The sequence below is a fragment of the Artibeus jamaicensis genome, unplaced genomic scaffold (genome assembly GCF_021234435.1).
Source record: "Artibeus jamaicensis isolate MK-2021 breed Jamaican fruit bat unplaced genomic scaffold, CSHL_Jam_final contig_327, whole genome shotgun sequence".
In the NCBI taxonomy this organism is placed as follows: Eukaryota; Metazoa; Chordata; class Mammalia; order Chiroptera; family Phyllostomidae; genus Artibeus; species Artibeus jamaicensis.
Genome location: NW_026521772.1, coordinates 5,725,538 through 5,744,957, shown reverse-complemented (window position 1 = coordinate 5,744,957; position 19,420 = coordinate 5,725,538). Strand labels below are relative to the sequence as shown.

Sequence of the window (19,420 nt, the reverse complement as noted above, 5' to 3'; positions counted from 1 at the left end):
CCCAGGGTCACTAATTGAATAACCCTGGGCCCTCCACTCAGGACTAATGAACAATGTCGGTTTTGTAATCCGTGAAATGGGCGCGCTACAAGTGGCCAGCTTACCTCCAGTGGTTTTTGTGAGGATCGGTTGAAAGGAATGCCGATAGCTCCCAGGTACCAAGATGTGCCGGGCCCTTGCCAGGTACATTTCTTATATTATGCTGGTTAATCCTCCCAACTTCCTGGAACCAACTGAGGCCCAAGGAGGTAAAGAAACTTGGTCAAGTTCAGCACTTTATAGGTAGTGACTGCGCCATACACATGTCAGTCTTGTGTAAAATGACTGCATGGCTTAGAATTTTCCTTTTGTCCCCCAGACTCTCTGTTTTGTGCTTTCTTAGGTTCTCTTTGTCCACACACCTGCATCTGCAGTGGTACAGGAAATGCTGCTTGCTTCCCCCTCTTTGCTTTGGGGACTAGGATATTCCTCATTGTCCAAGAAGCACTAGCTCTCTCAGGAGCATGCTGTTTGGAATTTCCACGGAAGCTTTTGAATTTTTCAATAAAAGGTTCCAGAATGAAGAGGGTCTCCGAAAAGCTGAATGGCTTAAGGCAGATTCCTAGCAGGGCTTTGTCTCCTAAGGAAAAGTGTCAGAATTTGCTCAGCATCTTTGTGCATGAGAGTGCACCCACACAGCCCGGGGCCCTCCTCCCGCCCCCACCCTAGGCATTCATGTGCACCCAGCGGAGCCCGACAGCAAGGTGTCTCTCCTTTCCCAGAGGGCTGGGTGAGGGGAGGAGCAGATCGCGGTGGGAGAGCTGCCCCTTGGAGGCCAGGTCTTCACTCCACTATTTCCTGCCTCTGTTGCCATAGCCTGGCTCATCGCTGGGTCCCAGGGCTGTAGACTTTCCCTTTTTGCATGACTCTAGGTGGCTGGTTAGAATGGAGCAGGAAGGGAGGACATAAAAGCCATGGCTGAAGTGATTAAAAATGGAAGGTTAGAAAGAGCTTATTGTATATTAGGGTGGGGGGCTGGTGTGCAGAAGCTGCCCCCTGCCCACAGCTGTAGACCCTGGTGGTTAATGGGAAAGCCTTTGTTCCCGCCTGCGAAGGGGAAGATGTTGATAAGCAGCGCCCTGGCTCTGTGAGATAGGAGGACAGAGCCCACTGTGGCAGGCTTGCCCTTGTATCGCAGCCCCAGTGCTTCCAAAACCAGGTCTCACTGCCTCTCTGTCTCTGACCCCGCTGTCCCTTCCTCCGCAGCCTCCCCCATTTGTTGTTGGGCCTCTGCCTTCTATGGCTCTGTTGCAAAAATGTGACTTCATGTTTTTATAAGGCCGAATAATTCAATACAGTCCATGTTGGCTTATACCTCTCAGTGAGTTCCTACAGTAATACAAGAAGTTGGCCTTGCCTTAGTAATTCGGATTTCAGAGATAAGAAAGCCAGGTCTCATGCCAAGGTGGACCAGCCATAAAGGGCAGCTTGAACCCTGGTCACCTGACCGTGGAGCCTGGGCTGCGTCTATGGCTCCATGCTGCCTCTCTGGTCAGCATCCTGCACCAAACCTGGTCTCACTCACCTACCTGCTGACTAATTCAGTTAAGTTCAACAAGCTATTGTTGAGCATCTTCTTGGTGCTAGGTACTGTGCTAAATGTTGGAAATGGGGAAATGAAAATGATGTCTTTTATTTATGTGTGTACATAGGTAATATAATATACCTATGCCAGGTACATTGTTTGGCACATTGGAGATACTTAAATGCTGGTTGAATGAATGAATGAATGAATGAATATACTTTCTTACCCTTGATGAACTTCAAGCCTGGTTAGGGGAAGAGAGCTGCAGGCGCCTTATCATGCCAGGCAGAGGGGTAGAGAAGTATGTCAGGGAGCACTGGGCACTTATAGAACCCGGGTGTGCAGGGGTGCTGAAGTGCAGCTTGAAGGATGACTGGGCACAAGGAATGGCAGAAATGAGCTGCAGAAGCATGGAGCCCTTGATGTGTGTTAGGGATTGCCAACAACATGGCATTATAGGAGCATGAAACACAAACCAGGGGAGTGGCGGATAACGCGCAAGGTGGGCAGGACCCAGGTATTGGGGAATTTATGTCCCAGGATTTTTGCTAAAGCTCAGACTTTATCCATAGGCCAAGGGGGCTGATAGCTTGGGACAGAAGGGAACATAGTCACATTTGTGATTTAAGCAGGTGATTATGGCTGCAAAATGGAGCTGAATTTAAGGAGATAGGCTGGATCACATTGACTAAAGATCACAAAGATATGAGCCAGGGACCATGAACAAGGGCATGAATGAGAACAGTGGTAATGAGAATGGAGAGAAGACAGATGTGAAAACTCCGAAGGACACTTAATCAATAGGACCTGGTAATTGGTTGACTATAGAAGAGTAGAGAAAAGGAGTCATCTTTAATTACTCCCCTACTTCTTCTGGCTTGAGTTACTCAGTGAATGGTGGTACCAGAAACCGAGACCAGGAATTCTAGAGGAAGCTGAGATTTGTATTTGTGTGTGTGTGTGTGTGTGGGGGGGGGCAGTCAATATAATAGGTCAGGACAAGGAGGGGATATGATGTGGTCAATTTTCAGGTATATTGCATTTGTCACACCTGTGGGGTATCTGAGGGGTATCCTCAGCCACCATGGGCTATAAGAATCTATGGGGTTGGGAGAGGGGTCAGAATTAGAGGAAAATATTTAGAAATGGTTAGTATACTCGGGTACTTAGGACTATTGCCCAAGGAGCATTAAGGAGAGAAGAGCAGGAAACCAAGGCTAGAGAGAGGCAGAATACCAGCATCTATGGGGCGGACAGAGGAGGAGGGGCCAGTGGAAGAAGCTGAAGGGGAGGGCAATTGGGACCATATAAGGCCAAGGGGGTCAAGGGTGTAGAGATGCCAGAAAGGAATGGTCATCCCGGCAAATGCTGTGAAGAGGTCCATGAGGACAAGGACCATTCAGCCATTGGACCTCACAATATGGAGGTCACTGTTTCAAGTGTGGGAGAGGGATGGAAGCCAAACTGTGAAGGAATGAGGAGGGGCTAGGAAGTGGGAACATGAATTCTTCTAGGTGGCTTTGCTGACAAAGGGAGGATACCCAAAGGACATGTTTGTAATGAGTTGTTTTTGTTTGTAGGTATCAAACCACATGGGAGAAGAGAATAAAGACAGAGGAAAGAGTACCTGGGCATGTTGCTTAGTTGGTTAGAGCGTTATCCCAATATGCCAAGGTTGTAGGTACAGTCCTCGGTCAAGGCACATACAATGATCGACCAATGAATGCATAAAAAAGCGGAACAACAAATCAGTGTTTCTCTCTTTCTCCCTCTCTCCCCCCTCCTTTTCTCTCTCTCTCTCTCTCTTCCAAATCAATAGTAAAAAAATTTTTTTAAAGAGGGGAAATTTGATAAAGCAGAGGAAGTAGGAAAGGATGGGTTCAGGGACACAGGAGAAAGGATTCACTTGGAGGCGACATATCTGAGAAGGAAGGAAGGACGTGTGCACACGTGGATGGGTTTGTATGGGGCTAAGACAAGGAAACAGGGAGCAGTATTTCATACCCGAGACCTCAGTTATCTTGGTGAACCAGGAGATCGGGCTGTGGGTGTGGGAAGGATGGTGTGTGCTCCACCAGCCCTGTCTTGCTCTACAACCTGGCTTCTTGCCCATGAGGTGCCTTCAGAGAAGCCAGCTGGCCATTTGGGAGCTGATTTGTAGAACCGAGTTCACTGTTTAAGGCTAAGGTCACAATAGGAATGAAGAGGGTTCTGCAGGTAAGCAGACAGGTCACCAGCTGTATCATCATCCCAGGCTGACTTACTGCCCTGGGTTCTGGGTGTGTAGATGGGCAGCTCACCTGTGGGGAAAAAAGGATGTCTCTGGCTTCTGCTCTGCAAGCTCTGGGCGTGAGTCCTGGCTGTGGCTTTATGAAATGTGACCTTGGGCAAAGTCCTTAAAGTTTAGTTTCTCCAGGTGATATCTAAGAGTCATACCCGCTCTAAACTTCTGTGAATGTTAGCACCTGCTCCCTCAGAGTCAAATAAGAGGTTATTCATGGGGAAGGCAACTTAACCATGGAAAATACATAGAAAATTGATTCTCATTCAGGGTGCCCCCTTCTCCTACATGTCAGTACCCTTGTGCTAATATTTTACACTTTGTCTGCTCATCTTACTGAAGCACGTAATGTTACACTATTTAAACATTTTTATACACAATTTTAAATATACGCAAGAGACTAGAACAGTGATCTCCTCCGTATTACCACCCACCCTCAACACCCCACACTCACAAATCGCATGTCATTTTGACTTCAATGTTTTCTGAGTGCACCTTTAAATAATAAAGTTGCTTAAGAAAAAAATAACCTCAGTATTGATATCACGCTAATATTGATGTCTAATCAGTGCTGGAACTTCCTCAATCGCCTCCTAGTGTTTTTATGATTTTAAATCTGAATCAGGATCCAAAATCAATTTTCATGAGCTGCATTTGATTGATGTGTGTTTAAGGTATATCTATAAAAACACTGGTGACCACGGTCCGAGAGACAGTCCTTTAATCCTAAACTATCCACCCATTCACGTCATTTCTCCTGTTGCCGATGTACCGTTTAATTTTAGGAGACCTAAGGAACAGTTGCAGTTTAGACAAGAAAGCCTCCTAAATTTAATTTTAAAAATTCCTCTAGACGCACTTAGAAGAAGTACAAAGACAGTGAACAAAAGAAAGAGGTCAGAAAGAAGGAAAGGTCGCAGCCAGTGGCAAGGAGACAAACGAGGGCTCGAGAAAAGGAAAAAGGTAACAGAGGCCACGAAACTTTCCTCGCCACCCAGGAGTTCGAAAATCCTTACAAATGTGCTTCACACAGTTTTGTATCACCTCAGCGAGCAGGCGGTAAAGCTGAACCTTGAAATAATAACATTCAAGTTATTTAGTGTGTCCCCCAGAAGACCTTATCAAATAGCTGAACAGACAGCTTCCAAGTAATCCTCTAGGTAAAATGAGGAAGAAGTGGGAATTCTGAATCCCATTTTACAGGTGATGTAACAGTCACTAAGGCTAACAGCCGTGGCTCACGCTGCACAGTCATTTGCCATTCGTCACACATCGTTGTCAGCACTCGATTGCATGATCTTGTTTAATCCTGCTAACAAGCCAGTGACATTGGTGTTGTGATACCCATTTTGCTCACGATGAAAAGGACACTCAGAGAGGGAGAGAGTAACTTGCCCACATTGACAGCTCGGGAAACTCAGGACTGTCAAATCCAAGGCCTTCCTCCCATCTCCCCCCACCCCACCCATCAGTATACACTCCACAAAATCAGCCTTTTTTTTTTTGCATATTCTTAGTCACTGGCAAACTTTCATTTAAAGGGAAGCTCTGAGTATCACCAAATATAATACAAGTGTACAGTGGACTAGAATTTGCAAGGTGCTTTTTCTTCTCACAACCTTTCTTGTTACTTTCTCATAACCACCTTGAAAAATAAGGGGGGCAGGGGTGTGATATTATGTTTTACAAAAAAGGCAATTTAAATGCAAAGCTCTTGGTTATGTTAGTTAGCGAGCACATAGCTAGTAAGGGTAGTCAGGGTCATGGAGCTAATGAACAGCAAGAGTTAGGCCCAGAGACGCTTGCTTCTGATTCCAAATCCTGTGCTTCTTGGGTTCTCTCTGCAAACCTCACGGGCCCACACCTTCTGCTGCTGACTTCTTTCTCGGCCCCTCTGATGTTCCTGCGAGAAGTCGAACAGGCTCATTACCAATTAAATATCCGGATGCTTGAACTGATGAACAGGAAATGAGGCTGCTAATGCTCAGAGGAATGGAATAGAGATACTTTTTTTTTTTTAGCAGAATTTTGGGCCAAGTGGCCTCTTTCTGTCCTTCCCTTCCCTATGTCCTTCCCGTCTCCATGGAAACCCCAAATCAATGCGGCATATGTTGTTTCATGTCTCTACTGTTACTAGGAAGCTACAAAGTAGAAATCGCTTTTAAAAGATTTGCGGAGAGCTTTAGCATGCTGACCGGAATTGAAGTCTAATATCCAAATGACTGTTTTATTAAAAGCTTGTAATGTGGTCGTATTCTAGGTGGTGTGCTGATCCAATACACACACATGGCATTTGGCAATAAACCTCCTCCGCCACTACCATGGCTTTTAAAAATATTATATCGCAGGCTTTAATTCCCTTTATCTTCCACTTAAGTACATTTGGGGGCCTGCAATGATGCCAGGTGCTCCTTTTGCTCTGGGGTGATTCCACCCCGCCTTGACTGGGATGTTGGGAATAATAGTTTGCAAATGCCGTGGGTACCCACGCTGCTGCCTTGGAGTATCATTAGCACTCGGCTAATTTCAGTCTTGACCTGGAGACTGCGGAAGTCTAATGTGTTTCTGACATAAGGAACCCTTGGTAACGTTTCAGATTTTTTTAATGAATGCAAAGCCCAGTTCAGACGGTGGTTATTAAATACCTGCTCGGTACAAGGCAAATGGGGGTCGGTAGCAGGGGAAGCAGTGCTCCAGTCAGTCTTTGCGGAGCACACAGTCATTTGGGAGGATCGGGAAACAAATCACAAGGCTGAACTTCGGACTGCGGTGGGGGCTGTCAGAGGACCACACAGCTGTGTGGTGGTGTGACGTTGGGGGAGCTCCTTCTGATGGAGGAAGTTCCAAATTAGCTTTGGAAGGAGAATTTTTAGCTTGGAGGTATTGGGTTTCCAGGAGGAGCTGGGAGTTACAAGGCAGATCCAGGGTGGGAGCAGTCTGGACACCGGGAACAGCCGAGGGCTCAGGCGTGTGCATGCATGCGTGCATGCGTGTGTGTGTGCAGATGCATGCACGAGGGGACATAAGATTGGGGAAGTAAATGGGATCGCGTGATTGGACTGTCAAGAAGGACAAGCAGCTGCTGCTGTGGAGCCCATCGAAGATTATATGGATGACCCACTTCGTGGTGTCTGTTCAGGGGGTAACTCTCGTGGTTGTAAATGTGCCACAAGGGTGTGGGGGAATCAAGATTGATGAAATGGGGGCGGGAAAATCAGTTATTTAGGAGGGATGGAAGCCGTGCACTGGGCTGAGAGCCAAATAACCTCTGGCAGGGCAGTGTCAACGGATGGGCGGGGATGGCATAAAGGCAATGGCGAGGTTTAAAAACCAATTCAGCACAGGGAACGAGAGGAAGAGGAGCCAAATACCTGTACTTGGTACCCTGAGGGGCTAGGATGGAGCGATGACATGAGCACACGCAGGGGGCCCAGCAGAAATGGGGGGCTTTGGGGGAAAGGCGGTTGTTCCCGAGGCAGCAGTGCCTGCGGGGCCTGAGAGGGAGGGGCTGTTTGGAAAACTGGCCCGGAGCTCCGGAGAGGCAAGACCGAAACTCTGATCCTGGAGAGGAGCGGTGGCCTGCACGGTTTCCTGGGAGGGCAAATGTAGACTGGGAAGAGCGGTGAGAACCAGGGCGGCCCGAGAAGCCAGGGCAGGGCTGGTGATGACTGTTTTCCTGGGAAAAACTTTGCGGATCAGTAACCGGGAAAGAATCCAGAGCTCTGTATCCCTGCGTCAGGGCTCCAAGCCCACAGGAGCCAAGTCCAACTAGGTGAGTGCCTTTCTCATCAGCGCTCCAACCTGCTTGCCTTTACTATTTCTCTCCTTCAGGACAGGAGACCATGCTGGAAGGCTGACCCCTCGGTTCAGCTTAATCCCGCCACCCCCCCCCCCCCCGGAATTTCCTATGCACCGGTCTCTGCAGGCGGGAGGGTCAGGTGAGAGTCCTCCCCAGCAAGGGGGCCTGAGCCTGTTCTGTGCTTCCCAAACCAGGTGGCCTGTTACTCCTTGGTGTTTAGGAGTGTTTTGGTAAAATAAAAAAAAAACTTTGGACTGGTTTTAGTTTTCTGTTTTTACTCACGGCTGATGCATGTCCACCTACTTCTGAACCTCTGCTCTTAATATTCTTGTTCTCTTTTTAAAAATTGATTAGTTGGCTTTATTAATTATGATGTCTTTCTTTAAACATTTGGGTTGGCTTATTGACTTCCTGTGACCGTTATCGCTCTGAAGGCTAATTGAAGATTCTGGTACCTGGTTATGGTTGGTCAGCCTCCGCTTGAGACGTGGGCCCATCTGCAGCCCTGACCTGTCTCCTCGATGCCTTTCAATCCTGGATGCCAGTCCGGGCATCCTGAGACTGGAAGGAAGCCTCTATCCCATTAGCTCAGCATGTGATGCCCAGTCCTGTGATGTCACCACCTTTGTGTTAAAGCGAGGGCCAGGGCTGAAAGCATGAAGTTTGGCATAAGACACCAGCTCTGCCACTTATAAATGGCTTGTGTTTGTTTTCCCACCTGTAAAGTGGGGACGATAAATATGTCATCAGCCTTTTGAGTTTGTTGCGAGAGTCAAATAAGATAACCCAAGTGCAATGCTTGGCACAGGGCCTGGCACATACTAAGTGCTCATTAAACATTAGCTACGTACATGGAATCCAGGGATGGGTCCACCCTATGCTATGAACTTATCTCGTATCAGGGAAATGCTGACCAGTGGGCTTTTGTGCACGAGTTTATCTGTCCTGGTTTCTTATGGGACAGGGTACCACCAACGAGTCCTGAAGTATTCTTTTTACACTTAAATTCTAAATCTCAGCTGGCAATAGAGTTCAAGGCAGAGGTTACAAGGGATAGAAAATGTTTCTTTCACATCTCACTCATCAACACCAGACTCCCTATACCCAACAGGGAGGCACCGTGGACGTTTTCAGAGAGAGACAATGAGTCACTGCAGAGGCAGCGTCAGAATTTTGATGCCATCCTTTCACTGTGAAAAGACAGGCTATGCATCAGTACATCTGCCAGTAAAGACTGGGCCCCAGCGTAACGCGTAGAAAAAGCTCTGATGTAAGAGTCACAGAGAACAACTTCTGGTCCTTCCTTGAGCTCTCTCAGGTGTCGTGACACCTTGAAAAGGGCATGACACCCGACTAGCCCCAGTTTTCTCGTCTGTAACTCTGGGACAATAACGCTCTGTGTGACTATAGCATGGGGCTGATGACACATGACAATGCTTTGTACGTTGTAAAAGGTTAGACAAATGGAATCTAATGTCTTTATTAAAAAGTCATCATTCTCCATAGAGATTGGTGCTGCCTCTGACGAATGTTGCCTTCTGGGTGTCAGAAATGACTTGCAGCAAAGTCCGGGTGCATATGGAGCTAGTTCTTGAGTGGGAGCAGGCTGGAGACCTAGAGAGGAACGAGGAGAAGCTCAGCCTTATCCCCAGGCAGAGGTTTGCAAACTTGAGCATGCCTTCAAGGACCCCCTGGAAGGCTGGGCCCCATCCCCAGAGTTTCTGAGTCTGAGGGGGTGGGGGTGGGGCCTGAGCATTTGCATTTTTAACACACACCCAGGTGATGCTGGCGCTGCTGGTCCAGGGACCACATGCAGAGAACCACAGCACCGGGACAGGAAGGAAGAGGGAGCCCTCCTCCTGAACTGAACAGGCAGTGTGAAGATCCATGTGGGTAAGGCAGTTGGGGAAAGAAAACGTAAAAGACAGGAAAATTGGAATAATGTGCAGATTGGGCAGAACAAAGGGAAAAGTCTCGCTCCATAACAAATGCAAGTAAGGGGGAGTTGCTAGGTGATGGATGAGGGAGAGAGGTGAATTTCCACTGTAGGAAAAATCAGGTGAGAGGCAGGAACACAGAGTTGGATATATGTTTGGGGAGGTGGAAATTTCTCAAGGAGTGAGGAGTGGTGTGCTGGGGGCTGGGGGGTGGGAGCGGAGAGATGCCTCTCTAGAGTAAGGGGACAGCTGAGGTGTGGCCGGGGTGGGGGGTTGTGGTAATTAATTTCAGGGCTGGGCGGTTTGGCTCTGTACTGCAGCACAATAGAAATTGGGAGAAAGAGGGTGGAATTTAGATGTGTGACCTGCCCTGTAGCTTTCTTGCTCTCTGCATTTATCACATCACATCACACCCAGCAAGACAGCCCCCTCCTCCTGGCTCATTAGGAGATTTGATTCGGCTTGGCTCCTGCTGCCAGCAGCTGTCTGGGGCACGATTTTTATGCTCCCGGCTTCCTGAGCAGCAACCAGTCTCCAGCCAGCGGCAGAGCGTATTAGTAGAGGGCCCCCTGGACACTTGATTTCGTTGGGGGCCGGAAAGAGTTAATACCTACGGCTTCGCTGCCCCCCGCACAGCCTCTGGGTGCAGAGGGAGGCAGCTCTGGGCTGTGGGGACTTCTCCCTGAGCTTCAGCCAAAGCAGCCTGGAGCAGCTGAGTGAAGCAGAGGAGGAAGGTGCGGGAGGAGTGCCAGGCAAGCTCTGCTCGGGGCACCTCCAGCATCCTGCCAATGAGGATGGGCGCGCAGGCTGTGCCCTGGAGCTGAGCCGCCGCCCGCCGGGTGGAGGCTGCTTCAGTATTTACTGCATGTGACAAACCGGGAGAGGAGATTTCAGCAGGGCTGCTCGCTGCCCGGCTCAAGTGGTGGGAGGTGTATTGTGCATGCCTGCGTGTGTGGATGTGTGTGCATGCCCGCATGTGTCGACGAGTGGCATGCACACATGCCCTTCGCCCACCAAGGATCTGACTGCTAAAAGAAAGATCTGCTCTCTCCCCAGAGCTCCTTAACTTGCAGACTCTCTGACCATCCCGTTGGCAAAGACCCGGAGGCCATGAGGACTGGTCAAAGACAGTGAGTATGGCTTTTGCTTTTTCCTTTCCTCTCCGGTGCTCGTGTGGGCTGATTGCATTATCCATATTTAATTAACCTGCCTCTCCATATTGATGGCTTTCTCCCTGCCGAGGCTTAGTCTCTCTTCCCCTCTTTGTACATCTTGGCTCTTTGCTTTGATTTTTCCCATTGAGCATCTTCTGTTCCTGTTAAGACCCATCCTGTAGAGTCACCTGCAACTTGATGTGACTAGGAGGGCATGTGAACTGTGGCTGTAATCACACCCTTGGTTTTTCTGGGCTACAGGTAACCCCAAACTCTGCCCCCCAAAAGTCAAGGCCCAAATGGGATGAGAGCCCTGAATTGCTGGGATGAATGAAGAAGCTGGGGTCAGAGATCCCTGCAGATCCTTATTCAATGGGCTCCGAGGCCAAGCTCATTGAAGGGCCAGTGGAGGGTCTGAGGGGCACTGGTGGGCAGTGCTGGGTTTGGAAGAGAGGGAGGCAGGCAACTGAGCCACCCCAGCAAGCCTGTGTGGGCTAGCAGTGGGAATGGGAAGGGTGGCCAGGCGGTGACAGGAGGTCTAGCGATACCCGCCCCAAATGACCTTGCCTGCTGTGTATGTAGGTGGTGGTTCCGGGTTCTGATTGATTCCAAGGCCATGAAGACCCCCTACCTCCTCCTCTGTGGCTATATTTCACAAGCCAGAGAAAAGGAGGCTTAGGTGCCCAAAATAATGATTTTCAGAGGTCCTTACAGCTATAAAAGGCTTTGATCTCCTGGCTTCTGAGGAAGCAGGTATACACCTGCATGGTTAGGAACAAGGTTAAGGACACGTCCCTAATGTCAGGGGACACAACCCATGTCAGTATCCTTGGCGAGGAGCCTTATACAAAGCCTAACTACTTTTTGGTGGTTTTTTTTTTTTAGTTTTAACGGAGCAATCTCGTTATTTTATTAATTAGGGTATTATTAGAAGAGGTATTTTTAAAAGTCTTTGTGAAATGTCCCAGGTAGTATCAAAAGAACGTAGCCGGATCTCGTAGGGGCCTTATCTATCTAAATCAGGTTTCTTTCCAAATGGATTTGATGGTTGGCATCAGGGTCCCCCAGGGGATCCCTTTGTGGACAGGCTGCTATCTTCCCATTTCTTCCCATCAGTTCTCCTCGGTGGGAAGAACGGGTTTGAAGCCCGGAGAGCGAGACCCTCGGGAGAGCGAGATTATCAGTCCTCCACCTCAATGGCCCCTTTCCTGATGTCCTCCTGCCTCCGGTCAGGGATGGGCTGGTTGGGGCTGAGGAAGGTCAGGCAGCTTCCAATGGGCCAGGAAGAGTGACTCGCATATTCATTTCTTCTGTCTGTGCCTGTGAGCTCTGCAGAGGAGCGAGCCTGTGCAGTGACTGTACCTGTCGGGGCTGTCTCGGAGTTACCCAGCCTTCCTCCCACACACGCCCTCCCAGGGCTCCCACACTGCCACCTCCGAGACGGGTCCCAACCTGGGAGGGAGGCAGCAGTCAGAAGAGCCGCCAATCAAATAAATGTTTCTGGAGCAAGTTCCGTGCCATGTCCTCCCCCCCAACTCCCACCCCTGGCTGGCTGGTCGCTGGGGCATGAGTCCCAATTTACTGTGGATGGCCAGCAGCTGGGGAAATAGAAACTCCTGACCAACCGGCAGGTCTTGTCCATCCTTGGTTGGTTGCCCTGGCCGGGGACGGGCAGAGATTTGTGAGGCACGGGGTGTGTGGGGGGCGGTACTCAGTTGACAGAAAGCCGTCAGAGAGGATTTGTAGCACATCGGATAAGAGAGGGTGGCCCCCTCTTACAGCAGATTCTTTGATTTTAGGTGAGAGGACGTGAAAGGGTCAATCCCTGTGGCCCGCCGTCCAATCTCCCGCCCCGACGTCCTTGCACAGCAGCCAGAGGGTTAGCCGTAAGCGGGTGCCTGTATGGCCGCCTTACTGATGCCACGAAGGTAACTGCTGCCCACCTGTCTTTTTGCCCCTGCCCCTCCGCTCTTTCTCCACCTTCCCCCGACCCCACTGTTGCAGCCTCCCAGGGCTGGGCCACTTGCGTCTGTCCCCCAGGCCTCTGTGTGGACAGTGCTGTCCTTCCAGGGGTACTTTTTGCAGTCATGGCCTTGCAAGCAGGGCCTGCCTCAGCGCCAAGTCCTCCCAGGGACCGATGCAACTCAATGTGCATGAACTTGACTGAACCATCATGGGACTTCTATGAGTTACTGGGACAGGGAATGAAGATGAAGGCTAGCCTAGATTTTTTTTTAAGTAAACTTAACCTTTGGCTCTTGCTTCTGCTCCCATTGTTTTAGACCTAACTAAAAGGTTAGAACTGAGGTCTCAGCTAGACAAGATGGAAAATCCAAACCATTTTGTTCCAAACCATTTTTGCAAACTATCTGGGAAAAACTTTGTTGTCTTGGCCACACCTAGCACTCTTTACCCTGTTCCCCGCTAAACCTTGTCTGATGGCTTGCATGGATCTGCCATTTTGGGGGAAATCCTCTACCTTGCGTTTTGGGAGCACCGACCTGACTGACTGATGGCCTCGAGGCACCAAGGAACGAACCGACTCACTGAAAGTTGGTTTTGGCCTGTGCTGCAGCCTGAGCAAGGGTTTCCCTTGAATTTGTGGAATGTGCTGACTCAAGGGCCCTGGTCAGTTGTTCGTGTGGCCTGGCATCACAGGGCCCTGTGATTTGTCAGCGTGAGTGGACATGAGATGCTTGCTATAGCAGATGTTTTGAAATGCCACGAATTCATGGCTTCACGGCGTGCCTGGCTGGGAGGAGGGGCGGGAGCCCAGGGTGTGCAGCAGGCCCAATGTTCTGCAGGGCAGGGGACATTTCTGGGAACTTGGACGCCTCAGCCTTAAACAACTTTTCCTGGGAGCTGGGCTGTGGATTGCACATGCTGTCCAGCCTCGCCAAATGTAATGCCTTCTCAGGGGACATTGGTTAGATTTCCGTGAACCCTTATCCCTGGGATAAAAACCCATGTGAAGTAAAAGGAAGAGATGGAAGTAGACCACCTCGAATGTCCCTGCCTGGGCCCAAGATCTGTGAAAAGAGGTAACGAAAGCCAGGCAGTAAGGACGTCCTTCCAACATGGAACATGGCATCTCCTCGGCCCATTTCCAGGATGAATTGTTACACATGGATACCTGGCAGTCCCCTTTTATAAGTCATTCATAAGTCCTGATCTGATTGTACCAAACCCTTCTTACTTACCTTTGCCCTCCATGTTGGGGGTTGCCAAGGTGAAAGGTCAGACATCAGTACACTTATTTTGTCCAGGGCCAGAGAGTAAATATTTTTAGCTTTTGGGCCACATAGTCTATGTTGCAACCACCCAACTCTGGGCTCAAAAGCAGCTTTCAGTTCTGTGTAAACAGATGGGGGTTGTCATGTTCTAATAAAACGTTATGGACAAAAACATCTTCCAGGGCTGTAGTTTGCCAATATCTGGTTAAAGGTAAAAAGGGCCCAAAGTTGGGGATCAGAAAGAGACGTTAACATGATTCCTCATTGGATCCTCCAAAATAGATAACTATTCAGTGTCCGGACCTCAGGAAAATAAAATATATGAGAATCGTAAACATGTATGTTAACGTTTCAAGCCCACTGATTGAGATAAGCCGAAATATAAATAACAGTGGCAGAGCTTAGTTAAATAGATGAAAGGGTTGGCACTGGTTCTTCCCCGCAGAGTGTTCTAAGCCCTCTTCCTCTCACCTGCAGGCATGGACCTTGCTGGTCTGTGGCCATTCGGGTATATCCCCAGGTTGGTGGGATACGTGGGGAGAATCTGTGTCACGGCTGACCTGCTTTGAAGCTCCCAGCTTTGTGCCCCAAGACTCTGATACACACCCCACATCCCTCAAGTGAGCAACCCTCACGCTCCTTTGCAATTAGGAGCTGTGGTTGCTGCTATTTCGCCCTCCTGGTGGGAGAGTAAAATATGGATTGCTGTTTTGTCATCACTGTGTTTCCTTTCCCTACAGAGAATCCTAATTTAGCAATCTTCCCAGCTAATGACCTTCTTTGACTTCCATCAACTTGCATGTCAGCTCTAAAAAGCATCAGGCCTCTAGGGGCAGGGTACCTATTACTATTCCTGTAGTCAAGTTAGGGAATGAGTATATCCCTTGATCTTCTAGGTGTTTCTCCTCCTGATCATGAAATCTGCAGGGGCCACCTGGGGCAGAAGGCGGGTGGGGGAGGCAGTGCTGGCTTCTGCAGCGACAGCTCCTGGGACTGTGTATGGAGCTAACAGCTCTCATCTTGACAGTCCCCGCCCTTCTGCCCCTGTGCTTGCTGCAGGAACAAAGGGATGAGGACCCGCCTGGGATGCCTGTCTCACAAGTCAGACTCCTGTAGTGACTTCACCGCGATTCTTCCTGACAAGCCCAACCGTGCTCTGAAGTGAGTAGCACGGCCACTGGGTACCCCCTGGGCGCCCGGTGCGTGGCTCCCACCTTGGGGAGGCAGAGTCTGTTCTTCTCCAGTGAGCTGTTAACCAGATGAACCAAGGGACTATAATTTCTGCCTCTTGGCAGTGACTTTTATATCCTTGAACTTGAGTGACAGGATGGTTATTTTCCTTTTTTCCCCAGTGTGTATGACTTAACTCAGTCTACTTTTTCACTCCTTTGACTTTCGAGAAAAATGTTATCTTCTATCAGCTTGCTGAAGCTGTCATGAAGGATATTTCTTGGTCCTAGTTAGTGGTCAACCTGAGCTGTCGATTTGGACACCAATGCTCCTTTCTGCTCTAGAAATCTGCTTACATTGAGATCATTGGACTCAGTGCCTCTATGGTGCAGCCATGTGTTCAGTGATGTCACCTCATTTGACCCTCACAGGGTTCCATGATGCACGTCACTGTCCCCATTATAGAGGCAAAAGAATTAAGGTGACAGCAACAGCGTCAGAGGCCCAGCCCAACTTTTCTGCCTCCAAGACCCATTTCTTTCCATTGTTATCTTGACATCTTTAAATCATGCACTTGCTTGGCTTCGTGTTTTAGACTGAACATCAGTATACCAATTCTCTGAATTTCAATCCTGAGATTTGTCTTTCCATCAGTTATTTAAGAATGTAATGCATGACTGTGACCCAATCTCAGGAATCCCGGGGTGGTCTTCATCCACCCTGCATGGCTGTGGTTTGTTTTCCTGGGCACATCATGGGGACGCCCAAAGGAGAGGGGGTTACTTCAGAAATAGTCAAGAGAGATGTTTTCTTCTCTTCTAGGAGACTTTCCACAGAAGAAGCCACCAGGTGGGCCGATTCCTTTGACGTGCTTCTCTCCCATAAGTGTGAGTAGAATTCAGGTTTCATCCTGTCGCGGCAAGTCATTCATTTATTAAGAGATGCGCCGAATCCCACCACGACCCAGGCCAGTGCCGTACTGGGTGCTTCTGACCGCTCACCCTCCCTCCCTGCCCTCAGAGCCTCCTGCCTGGAGGGGCGTCTGCAAAACAAATCTCACTCGACATGCAGTGGAAAGAGGGTTTTCTTCTCTGTTCCTGAGCTCAAAGTGTGGTCCCAAGAAGCCTTTATGTTCTCAGCAGTTTTAGTACAAAAAAAATGTAGCTTAGGGGGTTGGAAGGATAGGTGCTAGGGGAACGAGAGAGTGTAGCTCCCGCCCTGATCTTCACTGATGAGACGAGAGGACTGTGCACAGGGCACTGGAGTCCCTTCGGAATTACTCTCAGCCAAATGAATGTTCTGTGCATTTCGTTGCTCACTTAAGTTGGCAGTTATTTCTTGTCACTTTTTATTTGGGGGATTTACGACCCCAGCCGTATCAGGCCCCTCAGTTTCTGACCTGGTGCCCGTCTTACTGGGACACACTTCTGCCACCCTCCTCTTCATTTCCCCCTCTCTTCCTCTTTTGCTTCTTCTATTTCCCACAGAGGCAGGAAGGGCTGCGGGCAGGGAACCTTAAAAATGGCCACGCTCTTCCACCCTGGCTCTCTTATCATGTAAACAAGTCCAAGTTCACTAGGCTTTAAAAATCCCAGTGGCATTAAATACCCTGGGGTGGGAGAGAGAAGGGTGTTTTGAGGAGAAAAGGTCTCCCACAGACATTTGGTTCTCTTAAATCCGTCATGTCAACGTTAGAAATCTTGGTTGATCTGGGAGCGGAAGGGCTGCTTTTAGTCGAGAGACTGGTTTCCAGTGGATCAGGGAGCGGGGTTTTACACCCTGAAGGGCATTCGTTGGTAGTCAAACCCGAGCTCTCGATTTCCACCCAGCTCAGCTACTAGATCGTTGAGGGGCCCTGACAGCGTCATTCAGTCTTCAGAAGACCTCTTTGGAAGTGACTCGGCTTTCCGCTAGGTGAGCAGTTGCCCCTAATCCTAAGGTTCATTAACAAATGCTTGTGAATAGATTTTACACTGAAATTCAGGATGTAAAGAGAAGCACATATTGCAGCAAGTAATTTTGTGAGATTGTCATTTTAGCGTCTATGGATTATACTCAGGAAGGAAAATAAAGCAGCATACTACAGTATATAACATATGGCCATACCCCCAACAGAAGCTTATGTGCTGAATTCGCCAAGGTAATGGCATAAGCATGATAATGCTCAGGATTGGACGGGAATGCTTGTTTTTTTTATGAGGCTTACTCTCAGCAGTTACGTTAGGCTAAATGAGCGTCACTATCGGTTTATACCTTTTCCGGCTGGATTTGATTCAAGGTCATCTTGCAGTCTCCTTTCTATTCCAGATTCATGACTGACTCACTTATTTCAAATCCCTGAGGCTGTTTCCTCATTCTAAAACGGGGATAGACTACCTGTGTGCCGTCTGTCACCCAGATAGGAGACTTCATAGGAGGACACTTTGGGGTAAAGTTGGAGTTCTCTACTCAGAGGTGTTTTGTAAGGACGGGGTGGTGTTGTTTTTTAGAAACAATGCTCTTAATTATCAAATGCAAAATAAATGTGTCTTGAGAAAAGGCTGTCAGTTTGCTGCCAATTACTAACATCAAGTTGTTAGAGACAGAGTGTTGGTGGGAAAATGAGGATGGAAGCTTTGGGTGTGTTTGGGTTGCTGCCGTGGAGAGACTTGGAGATGTAAGAGGTTCGGTTTTATTTGATTCGATGACTTTTAGACCTGAAGACATTTGATTCTGCTGTTGTTGGGTTGCATTTTATTTCCAGGAACTCAATAACATTCTTCTGAGATGAGGACTCCCCTAGGGCTTAGAGGCTGGCGCCAGATTCCTTGTTTGAAAAACAACTGCAGAAATACCCTTCCTGGACTTTGCAGTTCTGTGATCCTTCTTGGAGTCTGATGTTTGTTTTTTATTTCTGTTTACTACAGAAATTAAAAAAAAACAACAAAATGAATGTCTTTGAGTAGAAAAGGGTCTTTGTGCAAGGTCACTGGCAGAATGTCAAGGTTTTGGGACTTGAACGCTCACTGCCCGGGAAGGTGGCGGAGGAGCTGGAGCCCAAATTTCCTTGATGAGCGCTGACAACTTTCTAAAAGTCTGATTAATTTGGGTTAGTGTTGTGACTCAATTAGGGATGATTGAGCTTTTCCGAAAGGATGGTGTGTGTGCTGGTCCCTCGGGAGGGACAGCGGTTGATCAAAGGTGCACAGGGCTTTCAATTAAGACAACAAAAATGTCCTAAAAAGTAAAGAAGGGAGAATCGCTGGATGACTGGGCTCCAGAGAAAAGTGTGTTGGTCTAGATTAGAACCTACTTTCTGGTAATTCTCCACACCTAGGCAGCTGTCCTCCCTAAGTTTTCAATTTCAGAAACATTCAACTTATTCTTATTATTTCCATTCTCCATCTACAGAGCTTCTCTGCCTTCCCTACTCTGATGGGTATTTTGGTCACTCGTTTGTCTTACAAAAGGTGTAGCTGGGTGTCCACTCTACAAAATCCTTGCCAAATAGCTGGTTGGCTGAAGAGTAGAACAGTCCCTCCCTGGTGGCGTCTGCAGCTTTCTGAGAAAACAGGCATGTGTATAATGAACACAAGAAATAATACAGTGTGCTGATTGCAAATAAGCGATTGCAGCTAGAACCCCAACATCCAGTGCCCCTCTTAAATCCCATCATGTCGACATTAGAAGCCCTCACTGCTGGGAGCAGAAGAGCTGCTTTTAGTGCAGAGCGTTGTCTCCATGTAGTCGGGGAACAGACTTCAGTACAATTAAGAACCTCGGCTGGTAGTCCGATTGTGATCTGGGTCTGCTGCTCAACAGCTAGGCAGCCTCGATGGAATGCCCGAGTATTGGAAAATCTGTCTTCTCTGCTCTACAGTGAAGGACCTGGAGTGAGAATGTCTCAGAGGCTGGATCCACTTCTGCCCCCTTGTTCTAGAATGCTGTGTGCACTAACCGTCGGGGCGTGGCAATATCAAGTCCCCGAGGGCAGGTGGTTGGAGCCGGCACAGCTGACAGGGTTACGTAAAACTGCTTCGAAGCTGAAATGGCTCGAGCAACCAGAGGAGGGGTGAAGGCATCTGTGTTGTAAAGCCTTCTCCTATTTTGGGTAGGGTCCCATTGTTCAAATCACAGCAGAGGGGTGGGTTGCGGGAGAGAAGGCAGCTTTGCTAGGTTTTAAACCTGAGAATGAAGAAAGTATCTATGGAGGCAAATAGTTGAAGCAGTGCTATTTCCAGTCACATTTGGTGACGAGTACAGTGTAAAGTTGAAGAAGCACCCATGGAGGTCCGGGAGATAA

General features: G+C 48.7%; 1 protein-coding gene across 3 annotated transcripts in view; it reads left to right on the top strand.

Moving 5' to 3' along the window:
* The window catches only part of RGS8 (regulator of G protein signaling 8), a 32,774-nt gene that overhangs the window by 2,012 nt on the left and 11,342 nt on the right, over window positions 1–19,420 (top strand). The window contains exons 1-5 of one of the 3 annotated variants that reach the window (XM_037145654.2): window positions 7,431–7,617; window positions 9,424–9,537; window positions 10,638–10,711; window positions 15,028–15,129; window positions 15,961–16,025. In XM_037145654.2, the coding sequence (XP_037001549.1) occupies window positions 9,532–9,537; window positions 10,638–10,711; window positions 15,028–15,129; window positions 15,961–16,025 (247 nt within the window). In that variant the 5' untranslated portion in view covers window positions 7,431–7,617; window positions 9,424–9,531. Of the gene's footprint in view, window positions 1–7,430; window positions 7,618–9,423; window positions 9,538–10,220; window positions 10,712–12,534; window positions 12,664–15,027; window positions 15,130–15,960; window positions 16,026–19,420 lie in introns of those variants that run through there. The other 2 variants (XM_037145655.2, XM_037145656.2) reach the window with 2 other exon arrangements.